This window comes from Lampetra planeri, chromosome 2, assembly GCF_965212315.1.
Source record: "Lampetra planeri chromosome 2, kcLamPlan1.2.h2, whole genome shotgun sequence".
NCBI lineage: Eukaryota > Metazoa > Chordata > Hyperoartia > Petromyzontiformes > Petromyzontidae > Lampetra > Lampetra planeri.
Window position 1 is genome coordinate 11,577,909 of NC_136108.1, and position 26,608 is coordinate 11,604,516.

At 41.6% G+C, this 26,608-nt stretch overlaps 1 protein-coding gene across 2 annotated transcripts in view; it reads left to right on the forward strand.

Moving 5' to 3' along the window:
- Positions 1-7,270: 7,270 nt before the first annotated feature.
- CTNNAL1 (catenin alpha like 1) overlaps positions 7,271-26,608 on the forward strand; it is a 109,020-nt gene continuing 89,682 nt past the window's right edge. For both annotated transcript variants that reach the window (XM_078607086.1, XM_078607095.1), the window contains exons 1-2: positions 7,271-7,432; positions 7,930-8,116. In XM_078607086.1, coding sequence (XP_078463212.1) covers positions 8,027-8,116 — 90 coding nt within the window. In that variant the 5' untranslated portion in view covers positions 7,271-7,432; positions 7,930-8,026. The remainder of the gene's footprint in view (positions 7,433-7,929; positions 8,117-26,608) is intronic.

A 26,608-nucleotide genomic window follows, 5' to 3' on the forward strand; every position in this document is an offset into this window, starting at 1 on the left:
TCAGTAATGAAAATAAACACAAAAGCCACGACGTTTCGATCGCAACACAAGCGGTCGTCATCAGGAAAAGGGGGGTTAGCCTCTAAAGGCAAACTTCAAATCAAGATTAAACTTTATAAAGGTTTAGAGATGGGCGTAGCCCAAGTGTGTCAGCAGCATGGACGGGAGGCAGCTAATGTTAATGTAGGAGAAAGCAATGCCAACGTAGTTTGTCTACACCAATCAAAGGGCCACCAGACAATCATTGCACCTCGCTCCACACACCCCACTGCTGACGGTGGAGGTTGACAAGAAAAAACACAAATCAAGTCATGACCCAAAGTGGTTGATGACATCTTTCCAATGATTGCTGAGTTTATAACCATCCTCTCGGTTGAAATTGTGTCTATATATGGATGGCTTCATGAACAAATCTGTATCTGCGGCAGCAGTTACATTTGGGAAACTAAGCGACATGTCTCCGACCGTGTTCGTGAGCATAAGGCAGATTTGAAACACTGTAGGACCAATACTTCTGCCGTGGCTGATCATTATTTTAATGCGACTGGCTCACAAGAAATTGATTTCTCTAAGACGATGGTACTTTGCAAGCCTACTGGCTATCAACACATATTCGTTCATGAAGCCATCCATATATACAGACATAATTTCAACCAAGAGGAAGGTTATAGACTCAGCAATCATTGGAATAATGTCATCAACCACTTTGGGTCATGACTTGACTTGTGTTTTCTTGTCAATCAACCTCCACCGTCAGCAGTGTGGTGTGTGGAACGGGGTGTAGTGATTTCCTGGTGGCCCTTTGCTGCATTGGCATTGCTGCTGCATTGGCATTGTTGTTGCATTGGCATTGCTGCTGCATTGGCATTGTTGCTGCATTGGCATTGCTGCTGCATTGGCATTGCTGCTGCATTGGCATTGTTGCTGCATTGGCATTGTTGCTGCATTGGCATTGCTGCTGCATTGGCATTGTTGCTGCATTGGCATTGCTGCTGCATTGGCATTGCTGCTGCATTGGCATTGCTGCTGCATTGGCATTGCTGCTGCATTGACATTGCTGCTGCATTGGCATTGCTGCTGGATTGGCATTGCTGCTGCATTGAACATTGCTGCCTCGCCCATGCTGCTGGTGCTGCTGATACACTTGGGCTACGCCCATCTCCAAACCTCTATAAACAGTGTTGCCTTTAGAGGATAACCCCTTTTCCTGATGTCGACCGCTTGTTTTACGATCGATACGTTGTGATATTTTTATTCACTTCATTTGTATTCCTTTATTATTTTTTATATCTATCTACATGACTTTACCGAAAGAACCATAGATTTTGTGTTAAGATGTTAAATCACCACAACATTTTACGAGGAATCATGTCCGCATTAACCACACACATGGCGGTTTTAACGACACAATATTAACATGTACGTGATCTAAAAAGTGGTGGTGCTTCTGATTTATTAGATTTGAGTTTTAACTCATAGGCTTTCGCGACCAATATCATCCACATAATCCAGGTTTTTTGTGTCGTTAAACCCGCCACCACCCGGCACATATAATTAGTAAGGTTTGTCATGTAAACGGAACATGCCAATTCCTTACTAGTACAGCAAACACAGGTGTTAATCTTCTTGGTTCTTTCGGTAAAGTCACGTAGAATGGAAATAATATAATAATAAAAATAAAACATTAAATAATTCTCACGACGTTTCGGCCACAACGCAAGCAGCTGTCCTCAAGTGAAGAACAGGTCTGTCGAGAAGACAGTCTGAATGATACACTCCATGCTTGGAGCGACTATTTAAGCTGGGATGGAGGGGGGAAGGGCGCCTTGACAAAATAATTTGCATATCAAGAGGAAAACGTCGTGATAATTATTTTATTATATTTTATTTTTATTATTTTATTACTTCCATTATACGTGACTTTACCGAAAGAACCAAGAAGATGAATCCCTGCAGTCACGAAAGCTTTAAATCGGAATTCAACACAGGTGTGTTGGAGGGCCAAGCCACAACATGTAGATTTGAGGCGACGTCATTGTATTCTAATGAGGGCGGACCACGTGGGGGCGGTTGCACTCAAAGGGTCAAAGGGCACTGCGTGGTGGGCGCTGCAACAGGCGTCAAATTAATCCGCGACAAGATGAGTGATTAATTACGTTCATGTGCAAGCAATCCGATCAGCGTCAAGGGGCGGCTTAAATATGGGCTTTCTTCGGTCAATAAATCACGAAAGATTTAAAAAAAGATTTGACATTTCGCAGCGATGTGTTCGAGCATGGATCACGCTTTGTATCCTTAAAATTCGATCGATTCTCGCTCAATCGATCATTGTATCGTTCCACTATTCCTGATACGGGCAAATCCCACGCCGGATGACTCCATATATGGGCCTTCGACATGAACATAATTTATCATTAATTATGTCGCAGATTCATTGTATCCTGTTACAGCGCGTCACTCAACACACGGGGGGGGGGGCTGGTGACGTGCTCGCTAAGTTTGGACTGGGCACCCACCACTGCAGATGATTTTGAAATGCAGTGTTCACTATTTTCAGAGGTGAGGGGGGAGGGGCATTTTCACCGAAGTCAGTGTGTGAGGGCCACCACATTTTAAACCATTGGGGTTGACAGGACGATTTGGGGGGGGGGGGGGTGTTTTCACATTTGTATAAAGTATTGTCGTGGGCCCGCACCAAAGGCCAATCGGGATCGCCAGTGAAATGAAGAACACTGCTGTAAAAGAATAGGAGTTGCCTATAAGTTTATATCCAATACACATGATATATTTGTAGGTGGGTGAACCCATTGAGCGTGACCCGTTTTGGCTTCAGATGATTCAGAATGGATTGGCTCATCAGGAATGTGACATCCTAATTCTCAGATTCCTCCACTGGCTCCCCAACCCTGCATATCAATTGCACACCATGTTTTCAACATCCTCCACAGACTTACCCCAGTTTATCCCTCCCAACTCATCTCGCTCTACTAAACTTCCCCTATTACCCAGCGCTCAGACAACAAAGGGGCTTGTGTTTAAATTCCCAGTAAACCTGATGGGAGATCATTTAGGTCTACGACTCGCCCCTGGCCATCGGCATGAACCTTTACACGTTCAAACCCAAGCTCGAGTCCGTTCTTTGCCAATAGCTGCCTCTCAACATGTTGTTCACTCTGTGCCATGTAAGCGTGTTGACCCTTGTCCCTTACTCCTTTTTATAATGGGTAAAGGTGCAGCTCTAAGATTGTTTGGACACGCTGACGTTAGGGCTTCCATTTGTCAGAGCTCTCGATAATCCCTCTGGAGGGTGTTTTTTTTGCCTGTTTTTTTGCCAAGCTGTAAGAAGAGGTGGGAGTAGTCACACTTTACCCCACCACACGCTATCCAAATTTTTAACACAAAAGGGGACATGCGCAAATCCCATACAACATGCGAGAAAAGCAAACGCTAATTGAGGATATAAAAAAAACGACACTTGGTGTTCACGTCATTGTATGTTGAGTGTGAAAAAAAAACTACTTTGTACTGGTAACACAATGTTACCCCTTGGCGAACAAAGATATTAGTGCGTTACTATGTGCTGAGTTTCGATTTAAACTTTCGTGACTGCAGGGATTCATCGTCTTGGTTCTTTCGGTGGCTTGTGTTGTGGCCGAAACGTCGTAAGAATTTAATTTTATGATGTTTTATTTTTATTATTTTATTATTTCCCTTCTACGTGACTTTACCGAAAGAACCAAGAAGATATGTGCTGAGTGTTTAAACTGGATTAACCGAGTGATATTTAATCTTGATCCCATATTTAAAGTTTATAAGTGTGTGATCTCCAAGGAGGTAGTGATGTACTGTCGTATTTTTAGCCTTAACTAAGTGGTTATTAATAGAGCAGTCGGCAGGTGGCGAGAGTTTGCTATATATGAAGCTGGGAGCTGCATCGCATTGGGAAATATAACACGACATTAAGACACCCACTCTCCAACCTGATACATTGTGGGCTGTCATAGTCAAACCTTTTATCTTTTCATTAAGCACACACATCATATGTTTTCCAAAGAGGTGAACAAGGGTATAACTTGTGCTTTAGGGAAAAAAAGGTGCATGTTGGGTATGCAAAAATACCTTTGTGTTTGTCCTGTGAAAGGCAACCTTACAATAAACGTATAATGTTTGTCTTTGTGCTGTACGCCTTTTGACGTCCTCTGGTCTAACACATGTTTGAAACGAGGCTCAAAATAAATCTGTCTCTGGTGTGAACCAATCAGTTTCTAGGACAATGCATATATTATCAGAGTATGTTTTTTGTTTGCATTCTGACCACAAGTATTGTGGTTAATGTAGACATGATTCCTTGTAAAAGGTTTCATTTTGGTGTTTTAACATCTTAACACCTGTTTTGTTGCCAGAAAAAAGGGGAAAAACCTATTATCATATTTTGGTACTGGCAAAGGAGGTCCCATGAACGTAGTTTCTAGTTTTGATATTGCATATCCAGAGAGTCAGATACAAAGTACAAAACCTGAATACTACTTTAAGTAGCTTAATTATTCAGTGATAAAAGAAATAAAAATTACTGCCCAGCATTTACATTTATTTATTATTTAGATAAAATACTCCTTTTGTATCAGCCAAAAAGCATGTCAGTACATTATTCGAATGGAAAAATGGCAGGCCAGCATGATGCATATACAGTATACAAGATAATTACTAAATTGGATTGAAAAACCATGGTTTTCAAAGCATCTAATGATTGAATTACTGTGCTGCATAATTAAAAGTAGCATTACACATGGAAATTATATCAATATGTGCATTTACAGTCGACACTCTATGAGCAAAAAAGAGGTCTACATATTCGCCCACAGCATTTTGTCAAAAAGTACAAACATCCGTATAAATAGCTCTGATTTTTTTCATGTTTAAAGGATATCCATAATCTGAATGCTAAATTTCATTAATAATGCATTTCACACATGGTCATGCAAAATGGTTCAATTACACCAATTTGGTAAATATGATAATCGTTTTGATGTTGTTATCAAGAGGGTGGGCACTGTGGAAAATGATTGCTCATGCTTTGGGGCATTCATTTGTTTTGCTTGTTGGGGCTTCAGGAAATACAGTACCGTATAGACCAATCATTGATAAAATTGGCTTTTATATTCAATTTTCCATGTTTAGCATTTGATTATATGAAGGAATTACAATTTGTCAAGTACAAAAGCCTGGAGTAATAGATTTTAAATACTACCACATTGCAGAAGCGCTATATCCAATCTATCATCCTTTAAGTACCCGATGTCTATGCAGTGTAAGAACTGGTCATGCAATTAAATAATAAAATACAATTTACAAACAAGCCATACGTCATAATTTACATCGTAAATATATTACAAGTTGTCGAATATGGATTTGTACAGGGTTACATTACAACAGCGTATTTTACGAATGATACATTTCAGAATGAGTTGGCATAAAATGTGGGTCGTGCCCCTATGTTATAACAAAAGATGAAATATACTTTACTGTATGTCAGTAAAAACCTCAAATCCCAAAATTTATACAATGCCTGCAACTGAAATTGAGGAGGGAAAATCAATAATTACGGCTTGGTTTATGTTTTCAGATTTAGGAAGGGTGCCCATTGCAGGTTATACTGCTACTGATACACGAATGACGAACATGTCCTGTGAATATATCAGGAATGTCTGATGTAAAGACATATCAAAGTAAATAAACAACAATTAGAATTATATATCTTTGATATGTAATCTCTCAGCACAAATGATTGATTTGCAGATGTGAAACCTGCAACATATCGTATAAGATACAGTATATGCAAGTGATAACTAAGCTTACACTTGCAAAAAGCTGCACTAGTGGTCAAATCATTCTTTTTTAGAGTCGCTTTGTAATATATTCCACGTTTTTTTTAGAACAAACGCAACCACTGACAGCTTTGTGTAAATAATTCGTTGAATGTACTCATAGGTGCCAAGTGATGGAGTGGTAAATGTGTTCACTTAATTATTCTTCTATCGACTTTGCTTTTGGTCGAGGTTAGACAAACCTCTGCATACAATCCCATGTTATTTAATAAGCAATAAATGGATACAATAGAGAAAACATGAAACAATGCATCCGTGTAATTTTTACTTTGGTGGAGGGTGGGTGTGAGAGAGGGAAAGGGACAATCATGTTTTAAACGCAAATCTTCTCAGTACCATTCATGTCTGCATATGCCAGTACTGTACTGTAGTGAAGCAGCACATCTTTACGTTTTGGAGAAATACCTTGGAAATGTTCCACGGTGGTAAAATGATTTAGAAAAGTTGCCTACCGCATACATCTGCAAAATACCCATTCAACTAACTTTGGTATCACCAAACTATGGCTTGTTTGGCTGCAAAAGATTTATGAATGATAGTATGACATGTTATATTATCACGGTTGAACATCATTTTTAACAGAATACCCACGTCAACAAGATGCAGAAAGATGAGATGGAAGCTGCTTTGGACGAATAAAACATTATTTAATTACAGTTTTTGTTTTTATCAGTGGCTACATAAAATGCAAGCGACATTTTCGTTTGAAATTTCCATAACAGCACCGTGAAGTAAAACAGCTGAATGCTTCACGTCACTGCTGATTGAATTGACATGGATGTTGAAAATGTACAGAGGTCTAGGTGTTACGGTGACTTAAATGTTTGCGGTGCTTGTTGTGTGCCTTGAATAAATAACTCTTTGAATTACCAACGGCGGCAAAAACGAATTTTACGGAGCCAAACACAAGTTGGGAAGCACCACTATTCAAAGTCAGTTTAAACTTAAACCGCGAGAGGACGGCATAATCCCAAACATCTTAAGCCAAAACTGTGTTCAAAATACAGAACTTGCATGCCTTTCACGACACCTTCTTTAGCCCGCAGTACTCGAGACGGCTCAACGAGTAAAACAACGCCAATAAATCATCATCCTGCGTGCAATATTTCTCAGTTTCAACCGGGCAGCCGAGGAATGTCCAGCGTGCTGATGATGATGATAACCACACCACGCGGAGCAGCAGCAGCAACACAACGCGCTGTGGGCTGACGAAGCCGTTTCATGTCCACCAGGCTACGCAAAAAAGTGGCATTCGCAAAGTGCGGACGCACGCGGCCCATTGTCCGCACAGCGGCGCGCGGCCAATGGCAAGAGACGCGCACTCAGCACCCCCTCCCCGTCCGCCTCCTCCTCCTCCGGCTCCTCCGCTCTCTTCCTGCCGCGTTGTGCACCCCCAGCCAGTGGGTCAGTGTGAGTGGGTCAGTGTGTGTGTGTGGCCACGCTGGATATCCCATCTCAGCCTAACTCTCAACCTTATCGCATTCTATCGTAAGTCATCCTAAACTCATCCCGGACCATACCGTCCCATCCCCATCACAACCTAGTGGGTACGTGAGTCGTGTGTGTGTGTGCGTGTGGCCACACTGGATTACCCTTACCTAACCCATCCCACTCCATCCCAAAATCCATCCTGACCTATGCCAAACTCACCCTACACCATCTTAGCCCCATCTCATCACAACCCCCACTGCGTGGGGCCACACACCGGCTTTATCCGTGCAATCACACCAGATCCTCTTGATACATCTCAATCCTGATCCATCCCAATCCTGATCCATCCCAAAAAAAACTCATCCCATCCACATGCGTGATCCATACACTCCACCGCAAAGACGCTGCCACCCCCATCACGACCATCACCCACATCTCACCGGCTGACTCGTCCCCAATATCATCCTGAACCCATCGCATTCTCATCCCGACCCTGTCTCAAACTCATCCCCCCCCCCACACACACCAACACCACCACCACCACCCACCCACCCAGATCTCATCCCAGCGCGACCCCAACCCCGAGTCGGTGTGTCGTGCGTGCGCCGGACAGCACTGCAAGGCGAGGGAGCGAGGAGGAGGAGGGAGGAGGAGAGAGGAGGAGGAGGAGAGAGGAGACTTCCCGCGTCCTCTCCGAGGGGGCAGCGATCATGGCTTCTGCGGCGAGCAACAAGGGGGACCTGGGACTCGAGATTAAGACGCGTTCCGTGGAACAGACGCTCGTCCCGCTGGTGGCGCAGGTACAGAGGGGGGGGGGGGGGGGAGACACACACAGAGAGACACACACACAGAGACACACACACACACAGAGATACACACAGAGACACACAGAGAGAGAGACACACAGAGAGACACACACACAGAGAGAGAGACACAGAGAGAGAGACACAGAGAGAGAGAGACACACACACAGAGAGACACACACAGAGACACACACGGAGACACACACGGAGACACACACACAGAGAGACACACACAGAGAGACACAGAGAGAGAGAGACACACAGAGAGAGAGACACACAGAGAGAGACACAGGGACACACACAGAGAGAGACACACACAGAGACACACACACAGAGAGACACACAGAGAGAGAGACACACACACACAGAGAGACACACACACAGAGACACACACGGAGACACACACACACAGAGATACACACAGAGAGAGACACACAGAGAGAGACACACAGAGAGAGACACAGAGAGAGAGAGAGACACACACACAGAGAGACACACACGGAGAGAGATACACCCCCGTCAGACTCTGCCTCTACAGTCGACAATACAGTGCGTGTGTGTGACTGTGTGTGTGACTGTGTGTGTGACTGTTGTGTGTGACTGTGTGTGTGACTGTTGTGTGTGAGTGTGACTGTGTGTGTGAGACTGTGTGTGTGTTACTGTGTGTGACTGTATGTGTGACTGTGTGTGTGTGACTGTTGTGTGTCACTGTTGTGTGTGAGTGTGTGTGTGGCTGTGTGTGTGTGACTGTGTGTGTGTGTGTGTGACTGTGTAACTGTGTGTGTGTGACTGTGTGTGTGTGTGTGAGACTGTGTGTGTGTGAGTGTATGTGTGTGACTGTGTGTGACTGTGTGTGACTGTGTGTGTGACTGTGTGTGTGTGTGTGACTGTTGTGTGTGACTGTTGTGTGTGAGTGTGACTGTGTGTGTGTGGCTGTGTGTGTGTGACTGTGTGTGTGTGACTGTGTGTAACTGTGTGTGACTGTGTGTGTGTGTGACTGTGTGTGTGTGACTGTGTGTGTGTGATTGTGTGTGACTGTGTGTGTGTGACTGTGTGTGTCATTGTTAGTGTGCATGTCACTGTGTGTGTGTCACTGTGTGTCTGTGAGTCATTGTTAGTGTACATGTCACTGTGTGTGTCATTGTTAGTGTACATGTCACTGTGTGTGTGTCATTGTAAGTGTACATGTCACTGTGTGTGTGTCATTGTTAGTGTACATGTCACTGTGTGTGTGTCATTGTAAGTGTACATGTCACTATGTGTGTGTCATTATTAGTGTACATGTCACTGTGTATGTGTGACATTGTTAGTGTACATGTCACTGTGTGTGTGTCATTGTTAGTGTGCATGTCACTGTGTGTGTGTCATTGTTAGTGTACATGTCACTGTGTGTGTGTCATTGTTAGTGTACATGTCACTGTGTGTGTGTCATTGTTAGTGTACATGCCACTGTGTGTGTGTGTGACATTGTTAGTGTACATGTCACTGTGTGTGTGTCATTGTAAGTGTACATGTCACTGTGTGTGTGTCATTGTTAGTGTACATGTCACTGTGTGTGTGTCATTGTAAGTGTACATGTCACTGTGTGTGTGTCATTGTTAGTGTACATGTCACTGTGTGTGTGTCATTGTTAGTGTACATGTCACTGTGTGTGTGTGTTCGTGGCTGTTGCAGTAACTCATACAACAAAGATATTTGTCTTAGTTGTATGATTTACTACCCAGCCGTGTTCCGGCTTGTTCAACTGTGTCCCGTGTGTGTGTGTCGTTATTCCTGTTCATCTCATCCTGTGTGTGCGTGTGTGATTATCAATGTATATCTGTCACCATGTGTGTCATGAGTGTATTTATCACCCAGTGTGTAAGTCTAACTGCATCTTCGTGTCGTTGGAGGTGTATCTGACAGCGAATCCGTGTGTTATTTTGAGTGACATGTCACTCTGTGTGTGTCATTGTGTTTTTACTCATCATCTCGTGAGTGTAGCTGTGGATGTTGTGCACTTCTACTACTGCGATATCTTTCTCTTTATTGCAATTGTACCCTGTATATTCTGTTACGTGTGTTGTCTTTAGTTAAGTTTAAGCACGTGAGAACTCAGGATGAGTCGCATTTACTGCGTGACCCGGGGAAAATAGTCTGCCAGTAGGGGGCGATGATTGCCGTGTATAATCTCAATCGAGTGATCGTCTTCTACACAGCATGGTGTGTGCGTTACATTTTAAATGTATTAACTGTCATTCCAGGTGTGGTCTTATTGTAAGTGCAATGTCTCTCTGATTTTCAGTGTTCCTCTACTGCACACGTCATGTTACCTGTGTGTGTGTCAGAGTGTATTAGGTGTTGTATGCCATTGCATCTCTATAGGTGCTCGACAATAGCACTTGCCCCCCCCCCCCCCAACAGCAGTGTGTTAAGGCTACACGTTGACAGTCAGTGTGCGTTGACTGCTGTGCGCGGGGCAGTGTTTAAGTAGTGTATTTACTTTCGTCTTGTTTCTCATTCCACGAATGATGTCGCCACCACAAACCGTGCACCCTGAGCCTGGTGCCCTCTGTACTCTTTGCAATTGACATGGCCACAAACGACGGCATTGTCTCTCTCCCCCATGGGGTTATCACCTGCGTGCACACAAAGGTGCTGTTGTGTGTTTGGTGTGTGTGGAGTTCAACGGTGTAGTTTCTAGAATCTTGTATAAGGCGCTGATATCAACATTTTAAGTAAGTTATGTTTATGCACTTGTGCAATCGTGTGTACTGGTACTTGTTGTCGACGATTGTACATCTACATGTAGGAAACAGTGATGAGCACACACAGATATTTCACCCCTGTCACCTGGGTCCTACTCCCAGCCATTGCCAACATCAGTGGCGAGTGATAATCCGAACCCGTCCTGGGTTCAAACCCTCTGTACCACGCACTGAGCAGCGTGGTGAAGTATGGTCAAACCCTGTGAACGACAAGGTGGGGGGGCGGGAGGAAGCCTTATCAAACAGTGACACTCGGTTGTAAACTACTACGGTATGCTGTTACATAATACGTGTACATGTGTATACAGGAGTACGTGCATCACCAACGTGGTCGACAGAATGCGTTGTTTGGGAAACCATGTGCGTGCATACTTTACATGGTATGTGCACTCAGTAAACATGCAACGTGGGGGCATGTGTTTGGAAACGTTGGACCAACGTTAGCCAAACGTTGGACACATTTAATGTAATGGTTAGCCAAACGTTGGTCAGCGTTCCATGTTTATTGGGTGGCCACGTGTAGCAAACTGAACACGTGGAATTCCATCTGCACGTTTTCACTCATCTGCAGTTTGCAGACAAAGTGTCTTTTTGGGAAAAAAGAAAACTGGCTATTGCACACTTCAAGACACATTTCATGTAATGGTTTTGTCATCAGGTACAGCGGGCTATACATTGTGTGGTGTTTGTGTGTTGAAAAACAAATAACGTAATTCACTTACAAGGTTGCCACCGGTTCAGTGTCCAGAAACAGTAGTGCCATTTTGCAATCTTGTCTTCTGTTTATGAAGTTGTTGCATAACATTAAGTTTGTTGTTGTTGATGGTGGTGGTGATATTTGTCATATCCAGAGTAGCATTGCTTTAACAGCTTAAACACGGCAGTATTTTTAGTTTTATACAATGCTAAATATTTTACTACTTTATTGCATTTATAACTTGAAGGCATTCATTACAATACATGAGCTTTGGAATTACCATAGTGTCGTTGTAATTAATGGCGAACTATTGCAGTCAGCATGCACGCTGGTTGATAGATTGCCATGTTATGGTTATTTAACTTACAAACGCAGATCATAACTCCTTTTATTAAACGCGTTATTTACCTGCCATTTAATTTCCGAATAGGATGCCCCATAAAGAACTTTATTGAGGTGCAGTTTTGTTCTTAATAGGCATATACGAAACACCATACAGTTTCTACAATTGAATAAAATCAATATTAAAAATGGTAATGTTGGTAATGTTTACGTTTTCTAAGAAACATTTAACTCAGTAAAAAATAGAATGTATGCGGGTTTCACAGCTCTCACAAACTAAGGCCTCAAATACAAATAATTACGAATAATAAAAGCCGCACTGAGATTACACGTAGCACCAAATGCATAGTAAATAAGGTGACGTGTCTCGTCAAAGTTAATCACAGCGGCATTAGAAGGTGTGTTCCGCAAATTGGATTGGAGAAGCAAATGCATATACGTTCATGGAGAAAACATTAACAATCTTATATTTGCTGATGACACAGTCATAATAGCGTCCAGCAAATTTTAGGTGAACCTAATCGAGAGGGAGGGCTGAAAAGTTGGGCTATGGATAAATATAATCAAAACAAAGGTGATGTACAAGTTCACTAAACAATTGGAGACATCTGTCAGAGGGACACCATTGGCATATATATTAGAATATGCATATCTAGGACAGCTGTTAAAAGTGGACTGGAATCAAAATAATGAAGTAAATAGGCAGATGAGACCAGGTTGGAGTGCTTTTGGGACGCTGAACTTGAAAATGAAAAGCAACATACCAATGTGCCGACAGAAGTAAATGTATATTCAAAACGTACTTCCTGCTATGCCCCCCTCCTCCTCCCTCTGTCTTTCATCAAGCCAGCCCTTTGGGCCAAGGCGGGCCCTCCCGGGCAGAGCCACGTCCCGTTGTTTCATCGCCACCGTTATTATTGCAAAGGAAATACTTCCGAGGACAAAAGCACATTGGAAAGCGTTGCGTAATCCAGATGGATGATTTCTCTTTCCTTTTATATAAGTTTATAATGCTGAGCCTTTGTAGACTATAAAAAGGCATTTGACTCATTGGAAATTGATGGAGTCATCCAAGCTGTGACATCCCTGATACATGGATTGTCTGTGAGAAGCCAGTTTATTTTCAAAAAATTCCTTTTATGCTCCTCCACATCCATTTTATAGATGCCTTCTTTCTTTAAAGGTAGCCATTCTTTGCATGTCCTGGATAGCTGTAAACTCTAGTAAATGTTCTATCTCATTCGTGTTCTGATGCCAAAATGACCAATTATCCTCTTATTCTTTGCTTTTCTCTACCTTTGCATTGGAATCTTCGATTATAATGAAGCGCATTTTTCCCTAATTTAGACGTTGGTTAATTTCATTCACACATTTCATCTACACCTTCATGGCTTGTGATTGGGGGGTGGGGGGTAACGTGAACTGGCTCAAGAGCATCAGTGTTAGCTGGGCAAATTTACTCGAAGTACACTTAATTTTAAAAAAACCTTATGCTTGACTCCCAGAGAGACTAAGATTCCCCCTGACCGTAATTACTGTCATCTTTTCCGCTATGATAGAAAAGCTCGCCGGTATTATTTGTGGAGTTCTCTCCTTACGCTTTCAGCTTGACTTTTGATTTGCCAGATTGCATGTAGCAATGTTCTAATCCAGATGACAGCCTGTTGATACCCAGTCATTTTTAGTTACCCCCTGTCCTTTCACCTTCCCAGCCAACACCATGGCTGGTGGATCCATGGTTGCTGAGGACTGGGGACGGTCATTGATGCTTGTGGGCTATGTGGGTTGTTTGACTATACTTTACCACAATGGTCAGTACGGGTTTATGCAGCGGCCATATACGATATAAAAACTGGAAGCGTATTCATTAGGAATTTGTGTCAACGTAAACTAATCATCGAATGGACTCTGGAAGCTATGTGTCGCTGCATCTTTGCAGGGCTGGCATTTAAAATTCCTGTGGCATTAGCATGTGGAGTATGAATATGTATAACAGGCAAATACAGTACCTTGAATTCCTGTGTGCTCTCTGCGGCAACGTTGAGGTATGATGATTGTCACAAAAGAAGTATTTTATAAAGATGGAACAATATTTGTTTTGTACTTGTTTTTTTGTCGTAACATACTTTCATATAATTAGTTTAGAATAATACTTAGTGAAATATTTAGCAGCTGCATATAGCTACATTTGACGTTTTTATATTGGTAACTTGTCAGGGAATGGTTAAGGATTGTATGAGAGCAGAAAGTCAAACGGGACTTAGAGCAGTGGTGTTAGCTATCTGTGTCAACCACATCCACGAGGATTTTATCTTTGCGATTTCATTCTGGTGCCACAGGCCGTGATAAATACACCCTCTTCCTGCTCATCCTATCAAATTGGGAGGGGTGACTAGTAGGTGCTGGAATGCCATTGCAGTGGCTAATCCTACATAACCCCTGCCAATGTGCTTGGGGACTGCTGGACACTTTAAATTCCAGCTCGTGAATGGATTTAAAAACTGACGTTTAGAAAAGGGTTGATGCACAGAATACTAATGAGGTATTCTGTGCATCAGCCAAAAGCATAAGAAAAGAATTGAAGTTTTCTCTTTCGTGGGAGCCCATAAAAACACCCATTACTTCAAAGACCCTTTGCAGTCAAACAAAAAATACAGATTTATGAATGTTTTTGCCTTTTATATACTTGCAGCAATGTATAAATACTTGCAGCAATGTATAAGTCCATATGAATCGTGAAGCCTGATTTTCATAGGCCACCGGGAAGTGTGTTTGACATCTTGAGCTGAAAACCAGAAGCCGAGAAGTATTCGTGCTTGCTGTGGATCTCTGACTGCCAAGGTATGCGGTGTCCTGCTGCGTTGGCTACATACAAGCTTTCATTTTTCTTCTGCAGAGTTTGTTAGTGGTGGTATTTGCCTTGCCTGGGAGAAACCGGGAACCACTAGGCATGTGGCCAACATTCACAAGGCTTGACTGGAATGTCGACCACTGGGTGCGTGAAACAACATTTGTCGGGAGAAAATGTATTATCGATTGTCAACATTACAGTTCATCGGCGCACTGCACCACTTCAGCTGTTCTCTGCATCCCATGTGACTTCAAAATTAAATAGCCGGATTGTTTTTGTTGTAAATAGTGCCAGTCCATAAATGGACACGCTGGATCTTATGCTGGTGAAGCAGACACTACTTACAATGCCCAACATGTGTGATTTGATAATGGACTTTCAATTGTTGAGTGAAAGCTCAACATTGTACAGTATAACGTGCCGTTAAAAATGCAGAATAATGTAAGTTGTGTTTTCAGAACACCAGTGGTTGGGTTGTGCATGTGAGTGATTAATCATCACCAGCTACTGTGGTGCCATGACCCATCTTGCTTCTCTCTGAGCTGATCTCATAAGATTACTTAATCTCCTTGGTGGACATCCTTTAAGTAAGGCCTATTCCCTCCTTTGGTTGCCATCCATCGCAAGACTCAACTATTGGCTTTCAGTGATGTATCCTGCCCAAGTACACTTTTCTTATTTCAACAAGTTGTCTCCAATTAGCATTTATGCTTTGATCCATGCATTTCTCATTCTGTCTCTCAGTATTATTCCCAGCTTGCATCTCTCCATGCATACAGTATTTGTGTTTTTTTCAGCCTTGTTCCATGCTACTTGTCAGAGTCCATGTTTCTGACCTATTTGTAATTTAGATACTACAGTATGCAGTGACTGTGATCTAATTTCTTCAGTAGGTTTAATAGCATACAAAGGCATGTTGATATGTTACTTTTAATGACCAAGCCAGGTCGCTTCTGAAAAATAAGTCAAGACCTCAGTGGGCTTTGCCTGGCAGGATGGGGATGGTTTTGTATTTGTATGTGTTTGGGTGATTTGTTTACATTTCTTGTACTCTGCAAGACTATCATGTTTTTGTACTGTTTGTTGTTGTAACGTTCCTACCCGCCTTTACTGGACATGTGAAAAATTAGCTTTATAGCTTATTGGATTCCTCCAATATAAATACATATTCTGATTCTGATAAGCTTAATTTTAAATGTGCACTGAAACCTGCTTTTGTTACCTTTATTTAATTTTGATCCTAGTTCACCCTCATTAATTTCCCTACATATACATACATATGTTGTTTTTTATGTTAATGCATTTATTTCCCAAATCCAATTTTCAGAAAATAAGATTATAGTGTTGCTGTGAATAGTCTTGTGAGAGCATATCCCCTTGCTTGATTCCTCATTTGAGTTGTGTTTATACTTTCAAGTAACCACAAGACAGTTGATCCACCTTTATAAACGGTTTTTATAATTTATATATATTCTTATTTAGACTCGTGAGAACTCCATTTCATCAAAAGCCTTTTCATAGTCTACAAAAACAAAAGAATAGTATTTGATATGCATATATTTCATAGAATCCAATGAATAGTATATATGTGGTTAATGGCACAAGACCCTTTTATAAAACAAGCTTGTTTTTGTACTTGCTTCACCTCTGAATTGGACATTATTCTGTTACTTTTTATCCCTGTGAATATTCCATATACAGTCCGTGGGATAAGAGACTATTTAGTCAACAATTCTTCAAATAAATGTTGTCATAAATTTTTAACAAAACAACAATTGAGTAATCATTCAACGATTGAGGTATTTCATTTATGTGCAAAGTTTGCTAAATAAGTCTAAATATTTGTTATACTGGTAGGAACCCACTGGTTCCACCAGCCCACAGGGGTTTATTGTGTCCGTCCGTCGTGCAGGGAGGGGCTGGGTGGGGTGGGGAGGGGCTGGGTGGGGAGGGGCTGGGTGGGGAGGGGCTGGTCACCCCCTGGTGCCCTTATAAAACTCAACGTTTAACCTACTCACGCTGGCTTGTGCCCGCCCTCACAGTCGGGCATATTTGCGGAATACACCACACCACCGTTGACCCTGGCCATTGACCGAGCAACCCAACGTTCCTACCAGCTCCCTCTGCAGGAATGTGTTGATATCCAGCAGCTTGTTCCACTTATTTTATGATATTCCACGTGGTCCAGCATATTTTTCTTTTTACATACGATGATGAGCAGTGGTCATCTCTTCACGTGTGACATATGGAACAATTTCCTAATCGTAAATTTGTTTTGTTTCCTGAGATAGTGATTTGCTTTTTCCATAAAGGCTTGTATAGAATTCCTCCATGAGTTTTATGATTGCCACTATCATGCATTCTAGTTTCATGTGGCCCTGAAAGGGCTATGATTTACAATTTATCAATCCTCAACTTCATTTTTTTCTGCTTACATGCTCCTGTTCCTTTTTATGGCATCTTCAGTCGTTTTTGTGTTGGATGCTTTCCAATTTATTTCCTCATTATTTTGATGGTTTAGGGAGCCCTTCGTTTTCTTTGGCATTTTCATCTCTCCAATTTTCATCAACATTGTTCCTGCGGTTTTTACCCATTTGTTATTCATCATTATCATCATCAACAAGCATCAACCATTGTATATCCACAACTGAATGAAGGCCTCTCAATGCTGTCGGCCATCCCTCACAGTTTTGCGATGCTATAATCCATCTCACTCTTACACATGGCGGTTATCCTCTTGGGCATGTTCTCTCCTTTAGCTGCCTTTCTGTCATCAGTCTTGATCAGTCTTGTCCACCAGCCAACATCTCTTATATTTATCTATCCTACCTGCTCCTAATTTTCTTGCCATGTCTCCAATTTTCTTTTTTCTCTCTCCTAATCCATATACTTCTCTTTATATTCCTTAGTGTAATTCCCGAATATTCTTCTTCAAGCACATAGATATTCTGTATACTGATTGTCCCCAATGGAAAGATTATGAATGGTTATCAGATGGTTATGTGTGACATGGGGCATTCCGCTGTGCTGATTAATATCTGATTAATTGAGTGAATCTTATTGTTATGAGACTTATCTCAAAGCAGCTACTACAACTGTTGTAGACATGAAGTTTTACGTAAAGTTAATAACGAAGCGGTGTGTGTGAGACAAGACCACTGTGTCTCCAATAAACTCGATATTCCACAACAAGTCTCCAATAAACTCTATATGCCATAACAAGTCTTCAATAAACTCTCTATTCTGCAACAAGTCTATTAAATTCTGAGGGGAAATGCTTAATGTTGTTTAAAAAAGAGTGCAGTATTTTATTATATCATGGGTCCTCCTTTGTCAGTACCAAAATATGAGAATAGGTTTTCCCCTTTTTTCTGGCAACAAAACAGGTTGTTGAGATGTTAAAACACCAAACTGAAACCTTTTACATGGAATCATGTCTGCATTAACCACAATACTTGTGGTCAGAATGCAAGCAAAAAACTTACTCTGATAATATATGCAGTCTTTGAAACTGATTGGTCCACACCAGAAACAGCTTTCTTTTGAGCCTAGTCTCAAAACGGTGTTTGACGAGAGAACGCCAAAAGGCGTTCAGCACAAAGACAACGCACTCTCAGAGTAATGAGAGCTCGGGTAGAGCAACTACATCATGGGACCTCCTTTGCCAGTACCAAAATATGAAGTTTCAGTTTGGTGTTTTAACATCTCAACACCTGTTTTGTTGCCAGAAAAAGGGGAAAACCGAGTCTCAGTATTTTATCATGTTTATCATTTTAGAATGCAGTTGAGCCTCTGTGTAGTGATCTTAAATTGATGGGACAATGTTTTGTTGTAAAAATGGTTGTTATAATTAAAAGTTTGTGCTGCACGTACAGATGTAAATTGACTTTGACGTGTTAACCAGGTAGTTCATGGCTGCAATGAAGTCCAATTTGATAACAAGCTAAGCAGAGTTGTGTTTGTGCTGTGAAGCATTCATGCACACGGATCCATTCAGAATTAATTGCAGCTATTATGTTGACTGGTCAGCCAGCATTCATGTGGCCTTAACTATTTTGCAGGGGCACGGAGTGGCTAATCATCCTGGATTTCAAAGTAATCATATAAATACGCAAATAAACATTTTGCTGTTTAGGAGCAGTGTATGTGGACTTAAAAACAAGTATTTTGTTTTGCTATTAATGGAAACATTCACTTAAAAGTGCTGTAAACATAATAATGAGTCGAATTTGTTCAGAGAGCAAACTATTGGGCAGTGAGTTGCTAACACAAGCCAGAGGCACGAAACATTAAAGTGCAATACTATTTATACAAACACTTTGAAGTTAAGTACAATATTCATTTAACGATACCACAGCGGTCACTTGCAATTTACAAAGAGACCCACAGCTTTCTCTTGTGACTCGTGCGTTGACGTGGATAAAGAGAGAGAGAATCTCCCAAATTCTGTAGAGTTACCATAGCAACTGCTTCTAAGGTCACTGTAGATCTACAAAGGAATTTCAAGTATCCGCGCTCGTAATTTTTGTAGGTGATTGTGCAAAGGCACTTGCTGCAGGTCTTTGTTTTTTCTGCATTACTTAAACTCACTGTGCCATCACCACCATCTCAACTGTGCCTATGTTTTACTCGGTGTTCACAAGTGTGCCAGAAATTTGAGTTGTCACGTTTTTATGTAAATATTAAAAAATAAAAATTGTTAAACACCTTTCACAGCATTCATAAATATTGAGTACTGAGTTTACCGCGTGTCTCAAAGCACTTCTGCCATGATAAAAGACAAATGTTTGCTTCAAATGCTGCTTTGTTCTATTCGTGCAATGACGTCGCCGAATTGTGTAAGTCCAGTGGTAACAACAACAATAAACAGGACCCTGCGGGGGGTGGGCTGGTAGGAACGAATAACCAAGGTTTTTGTAGGGTCCTGCCAAGTGTTTGCAGTAGGGGGCGATGTTGATACACGGACGGACGGACGGACGATATAATCTATTGGCGGTCTGGTCCACTTCGTTCCTACCAGTATAATACTAAACTTACAGACTTTTGCCACGCACACGCTGCGGTCGGGAATGAAACTCAGATTTCCGGGCTCATAGCGGAGTGCGAAAAATACCGAGTCGAAACGGTTTAAACGGATACAAAATAATAATTTAGGCTTTATTCTAACTCTGTAATTACTATTTTGTCAGTATAAAGGTATACATTGCATATCTATGCACTCCTTACTCATGCTCACACAGCATATTTACATACGTTTTCATAGTCAGAATGTTGCACTGTATTACATATGTTCTTTTGCTGTTCACACGTCCCTATACTTGTGGTAATTTATAAGATTTCTCTGAGCATGTCCTCTGTGGCCATATATACCTATTTTTAGTCAATCTTGTTTCCTGAAATTATTTTATTATGTTTAATTTGTATTATTTTATTACTTCCCTTCTACGTGACTTTACCGAAAGAACCAAGGAGACACAAACCGCAGTTATTGCAGTTAGCTGGCAGACAGCAGGTCATGTGTGTACATTAACCAGGGTCTTTTCCACAAACATATACTGTACAAATATGTGACGTCTGCTATGGGGTAGATAATATTAAAATTATAATTGTGATTTATGTTAAAGCAGATGTTTTTTCCGGCCTCTACACAATATAGCAGTTCAGCATTAACCCAACATATTTTCAGATATTCATGGTAAAGCACTCATATATCTATGACTTGTATAATGGCAAACAATTCATACATATAGAGATATAAGCAGAACTCCATTCCGCATCTCCACATATAAACACAAATATTATTTCGTCAAATCTTAATATTATCAAGCAGAATTTCTTTTAGGAAGGAAATTGTGGTCCAGTTTTGGCTTTCTGTGTCTCATCAGCTCGTTAACCTAATGCTGCTGGATTACCATATGTTATTGACAAAAAGACTCCATATAAACGATGGGACCCTGTTCATACTTCACTTCCCCCCACCCCCGTGTCCCACACTCAGCCTCCCACTTCTAGCCCAGACCACTTCCCCCCCCCAGCCTCACGTCCTCTTCCCCTTGCGTTCACGCAGCCCCCTTCCCCTACCCCACCCCCCTCTCTCTCTCCCCCCTTGCTCCTCCCCCCTTTCGTACCTATATAACCTCTTGTCACGGCAGCTCTCTCGCCTACTTCAGCATTTTCTTGCTGTGGTTGTTCCACCTGATGAAGATTGCTTGTGTTGCGATCGAAACGTCGTGATTTGTTTTATTTCATTTCTACCTACGTGACTTTACCGAAAGAACCAAAGAGTATTCATACGTGGTATATGTATGACTTCTTGAAGGTGTAATAACCAGTGGAGTAATAGTACAGTGATCCAAGTTTGATTCCCACTCATGGCCAACACCAGTGATGATTATCTAAACCGGTCCCGGGTCTCCCCAACAAGGTCGACTCAGCCTCAAATGAGTACCTGGTGCAGTGTGTAAACACATCAACACTGGGGAGACAAAGGCAGCCAGGCGTGTTGTTGTTCACCCACCGCCTTGTGTGCCATGCCGGTCTTCATCGGTGCTTGCTAACAGTGCTTTCCCCAAAAGTCTGTTCATGGCTATATGGGGGAATCTTTGTTTTGTTTTTAATGAACATGAACTAGACACAGACTGATTCATAGTGGCATTAAAGATCAAGTGACGTCATTTGAAAATAGGAGAACATTGTGTGCTGGTGTCACGGTCCAAAATATAAAATTTGTATATATAACTTAAAGCTGTCGTGACTGCAGGAATTCATATTCTTTGGGTCTTTCGGTAAAGCCACGTAGATAGAAAAAATAATAAAAATCACGACGTTTCGATCGCAACACAAGCAATCGTCTTTTATCTACGTGGCTTTACCGAAAGACCCAAATAGTTTGTATATATTTATAGCAATCATCGCCCCCTACTACGAAGCAACTTAAGATTATATGTTGAAACATAGCGCATTGTTCATAGCCTTGCCCTACAAAAATGTCGAGGATACCAAGAGTACTAATGGTAAATTATTATAATGATAAAGCTGACCTTTTTCTCTGCATTGTCAAGAACTGAATGTCTCCATGTTACACGGGTGCTTATTTATCAGAATCGTTTAATCTAAATCAGCAGTTCGTTTTTGCTGCTTGCTCACTGAAGAATTATGTTAAATGTGTTTAAGTTTAGTTCTCTATTTGGCCATGTGCTCAATTTTGGCTGGCCAGGGATGGTGCCATGTCATCATGTTATATGGCAAAGTATACATTCACTGGTGGTTGCATACCCCTGTTTAAATCCAGGCTCAAGACTTTCCATTTTATCTCTGCCTATGACTGACCGCCTGTCTCTATAAAATAAACATGCCTACCGTTTCTGTAGAGCGTCTTGAGATGTCCTTGCATTATATTCAATATAAATCCACTTTGTATTGCATGATTGTTATACTCATGCTCCCATGGGGATGGCATGCAATGGCTCTCCTATAACAACGGCGCTGTGGTGTGAAGAATCGTATGTTTTGTAGACTCTTTTGACACAAAAGAAATGTCGGTAGGTGCAGCTCTGAAATGTCTTTCTCATGCCACTGCTAGTGGAACGGCGTCCACTAAAGGGGGCTTTAGAGAGCCCCTCTACGAGGTATTTTGGCCTACTCTTCCAAGCGAGCTAGGTGGGGGAGTGCCCACACTTTACCCCACCACACACAACCTGCTTATCGACTGTCTATGGTGTACCCATTTATACCGCTGGGTGAACATATGGGGGGATTTAAAACACTTTCCCATTGTCTCAATTTCCATGAATTAAATGTAAACAAGCTGGTACTAGCCCATGCTATGGATGGGGATAATCGTTTTTCTAAACTGTAATCTTCAATGAAACATGCGTGGCAAAAGCAAAGGTATGGATCATGCTGCCGGGATTTTCTTCATTTAAAAATCATCAAATGGCAGGGGTTGAGGCTGTCAAATCGTGGAGCTACCAGGCCCTGTATCGGGTTTAATTAGCACCACTGATTAACCAAGCTACAATACTTTCTTAGTTGTTTTACAGGATTATGATAAAACATTTAATGTACCTTTAGATATTTCACTGTAATACATTGTCCATTTTCGTTTCATTATCATCATTAGTCATGAGCTATCCACTGCTGGATGAGGGCCTCTCCAAGCGTCGATGTGTTGTGATGTAACATCTAACTCCTACTCACGAGCTGATTCACTGCTCGCTCTCAGCGGTCCTCTCGTGCTTCTCTCCTTTGGCTACGCTCTATCGTTAATCTCGACTATCTGCCATCATCCTTCGAATGACGTGTCATGCCTAAGCACACTTGAAAGTGTTTTTCAAAACAGTTTGAATTATGTCAGTAAACTGCGTATGTTTTCAAATACCCATGTCCGGTGTCCCTCTTACCATATCTTAATGTAAATACAAACATGCATCTCTCCGTGTTTATTTTGTGGAATTTTATTCCATTTAATTTGCCAATGCCAATAATTGGGATCTATGTCAAAGCAGGTGACATACACTGATTAAAAACGTTCATCCTTAAGCACATTGGTAAACCATTCCATATCGTATCATATATGATTCAGTAACCGTCATACTCTTATAGCAGAGATGAATGAGGTGGGAGGGTTAATGTGGTGGGGGTGGGAGGGTGAGACATGCTTAAATGTTTATGCCATTTCCAAAGTGATCCCACGAAGCTAAGTTCAATCTTATTGTAATACATCGTGTGTAGCCTTTTTAGGTTGGGCAGTACATTTGCGTATGGACCAAAATGACATCTCGTATTGACCTAAATTACATCTCGGAACAATTAAATATTGCTGCTTACATTCATGGAAATTGATTTTCTCTTTCGTAATGAAAGTGATATTAACCATGGAATAAATTCGGCTCTGCAAATGGATAAAAGTAAGAAATTAAAGCGGTAGCTGATATAACACTTTGACAGGTCACACATTTTGAGAACTGTGCTTATTCTGGAATCATGTAAAAAAATCTGCATTGGAAATGAAATCCTCAGCATAAAAATTATTTAAAACAGAAAGCCACCATATCTAAAAACTGACAAAAAGTCTGCACAAGCCAAATCCACCATCTTATAAAAAAAATCCATTGTGAAAAAAACACCGATTATCTCTTTGTTATAGTATTGGCTGATGCCACCATGGTGTAATGCTTAGCACACTGGACTTGCAGTCTACATGGTACACCACAATTAGTCAATCAGCAGGTCACACGTGGTGGGGTAAAGTGTGACTAATTGCACCTTTTTCAAGACGCATGGCCAGAGTGGAAGGATAGACCAGATACCCTCGACGAGCACTCCCTAACACTCTTAGCGGAGGCCCTTCTGCCAGCTCTGGTGAGCAATCAATTGCCAGGCTGAACCTTTTACAGTATAGGCTGTCGTTTGGCAGACACGCATTCAAGGCAAGGGTTTATCTTAAACTGATTAACAATGCCATTTGTACATGTCCTGTTGTCTGTTGTGTTTCCGGGGTGACTTGCTCGGGCAGGTTACCACTTTGCAGTGTGTGACAAGTTAGACATGGGGTTGGGCTTCTGCGTGGGAGGATGTATGGGTGCAGTATGGGAAGACAAGGAGGGGGGTGGGAGTGCATGGAAGAGGGAGCACAGTCGCTGGGCTGCTTTGTGGACTTATTGGCATGGACGACAAGCCACACCTAAAACCCCAAGGGAAATCGTAGCCGGCGTGACAGAGTACATTGTACTGTATTTTCACATTTTGCTGCGCATGGGTTTCTTTCTTATTCATCTTTGATAGCATTACCCGCGCGTCCATGTGCACTTTTGTTTCAGTGGACATGATTCAGGCTCAGGGTGCCCTACCACAAAATAGATATCGGTACACATCACAAAATCATCGCCCGATGTGCTTACAAAATAACATTACGTCGATTACTGCATTTTCTTTGCATAGTGCTTTTTTGTAAATCTCCAAAAGCTTCTTTTCATGAAGGTCAAGGTTGTGTTGACTGCTTTATTACATTACTGTCTGCATTGAAGTGAATTTATGTGGATATGTTAATGCGTGTATTCATATGTAAAATAGTACATGGGGTAATGATCAAGGAAAATTGTGTGACATCACAAGTACTATGAGGAAATTGAGAGGATTCTTGCAGGATGTATCGTGAGCAGGAACATCAGTGGGTGAAATTGCAAGGGAGGGAGGAAATGTGCCAAGGAGGCGATAAAAGAGAATATGAGGGATCAGTTTAACACGTAGGCTGGGCAGTGACTTCGATTAGAGAATGCATTCTTTAATTATAATGTAGCTTTGTTGAATGATATATAAACTAAAAGTTAAAATTGGTATCCAACTAAACATCTGTTGGCATACATTCTCAGCAGTTGTGAATATCATTCATTCATGTTATAGGTTATGAATTCGGAAAGCACATAAAAACAACCTTGGATAGTGTGTCGCTGTATATTTCAAGAGCTGAAAATTACCTGCCATGGAGAATGTGCTGGGTATGAATAGAAGTGTGACTCACAAACAAACTGTGTCTACTTGGGTGCATATTTCTGTATTAATTTGAATGTGGGTCTAGGTGTAAATGTGTCAAAATCGCCTTAAACATACCACTTTAGAAGAGCATATGCAGTGAAAGCTGTGGCCTGTAGTGTGTAAAGCTGTTTTTGTTTGAGAAAATCCACTCCTGTCAGAATTATCTCTGGCTGTGTCATCGTGACACAACATTCACCGGCTTATTAAATAGCCAAAACTATGAGCTATGCAGCCAAGGCATGTGATGTGGCAGCTCTCATGATTAAAGTCTACGAGATTTGATGCAGTAATCTGGAAGAATGCCCTTTTTGGGATTAAAAAAACACTTTTTGTAATACTGTAGTATTTTTCTACTCTATTCTTCCCTGTCAATTAAAACGATCATAATTTTTGAAGTGGTTTGCACACTGCAATATGAATCAGGTCAAATGATGATGATTTCCAGCCATGGCTAATGACAGTGGTGAAGTGAGTCCTGGTCCCCTTTGCTTATCAACCTGCACTTACCCAAATTGATAAAGTATGGCCAAACAATCCCCACGACTGACACGACGTGGGGAGGCCTTCATCCAGCAGTAGATAGATAAAAGTCTGCAAATTGTAATTATATAATTCTGGAATAGTGGACTGTATGATACGTATTACTATAGTTAGTCTTTATTAGAATGTATACCATTATTTCACTGTGTAGAGCGAATACAGTATGCTTTAGAGGTGTATGCCTACCCACCGCAAGTGGAAATGGTTATTGAATTACGACATTTATATTTAGCCAACTGACATTAAGGAGTGTGTGTGTGTATACACCAATACATCTTGGACCGGTCGTGTCACAAGTAGACGGTTTATAACAATACATAGTTGCATCCGGTTGACATTACTGGAGCACCAATTATTAGGGGCTGTCCACTGCATGATTTACATGTCAGAATTTGAAACGGAATCTTTATTTAGACCTGAGGAAATCGACTGGACATGATGTCCTATTGGACATGATGTCCTACTGGACATGATGCCCCACTGGACATGATGCCCCACTGGACATAATGCCCCACTGGACATGTGAATGGTAACGGTAGGGGAATATAAAAAGCGAATCTCGGGGAGCCACGCGAGAAGTGGATTGAAGAAAATGGGCTCCTGCAGAGTCGTCTTCTGTTCGCACTGTCGACTCTCCACCAAAGCAGAACGTGCCCGTTGCAAACAGATCCCTTTTCAAACGGAGTTCCTGCCAGGCATCTGCGATGAACACGACTGGTAGAGCCAAGCGGTGCTTGCTGCTCTGCATAGCTGGTGCAGTTATGTGGCATTACCTC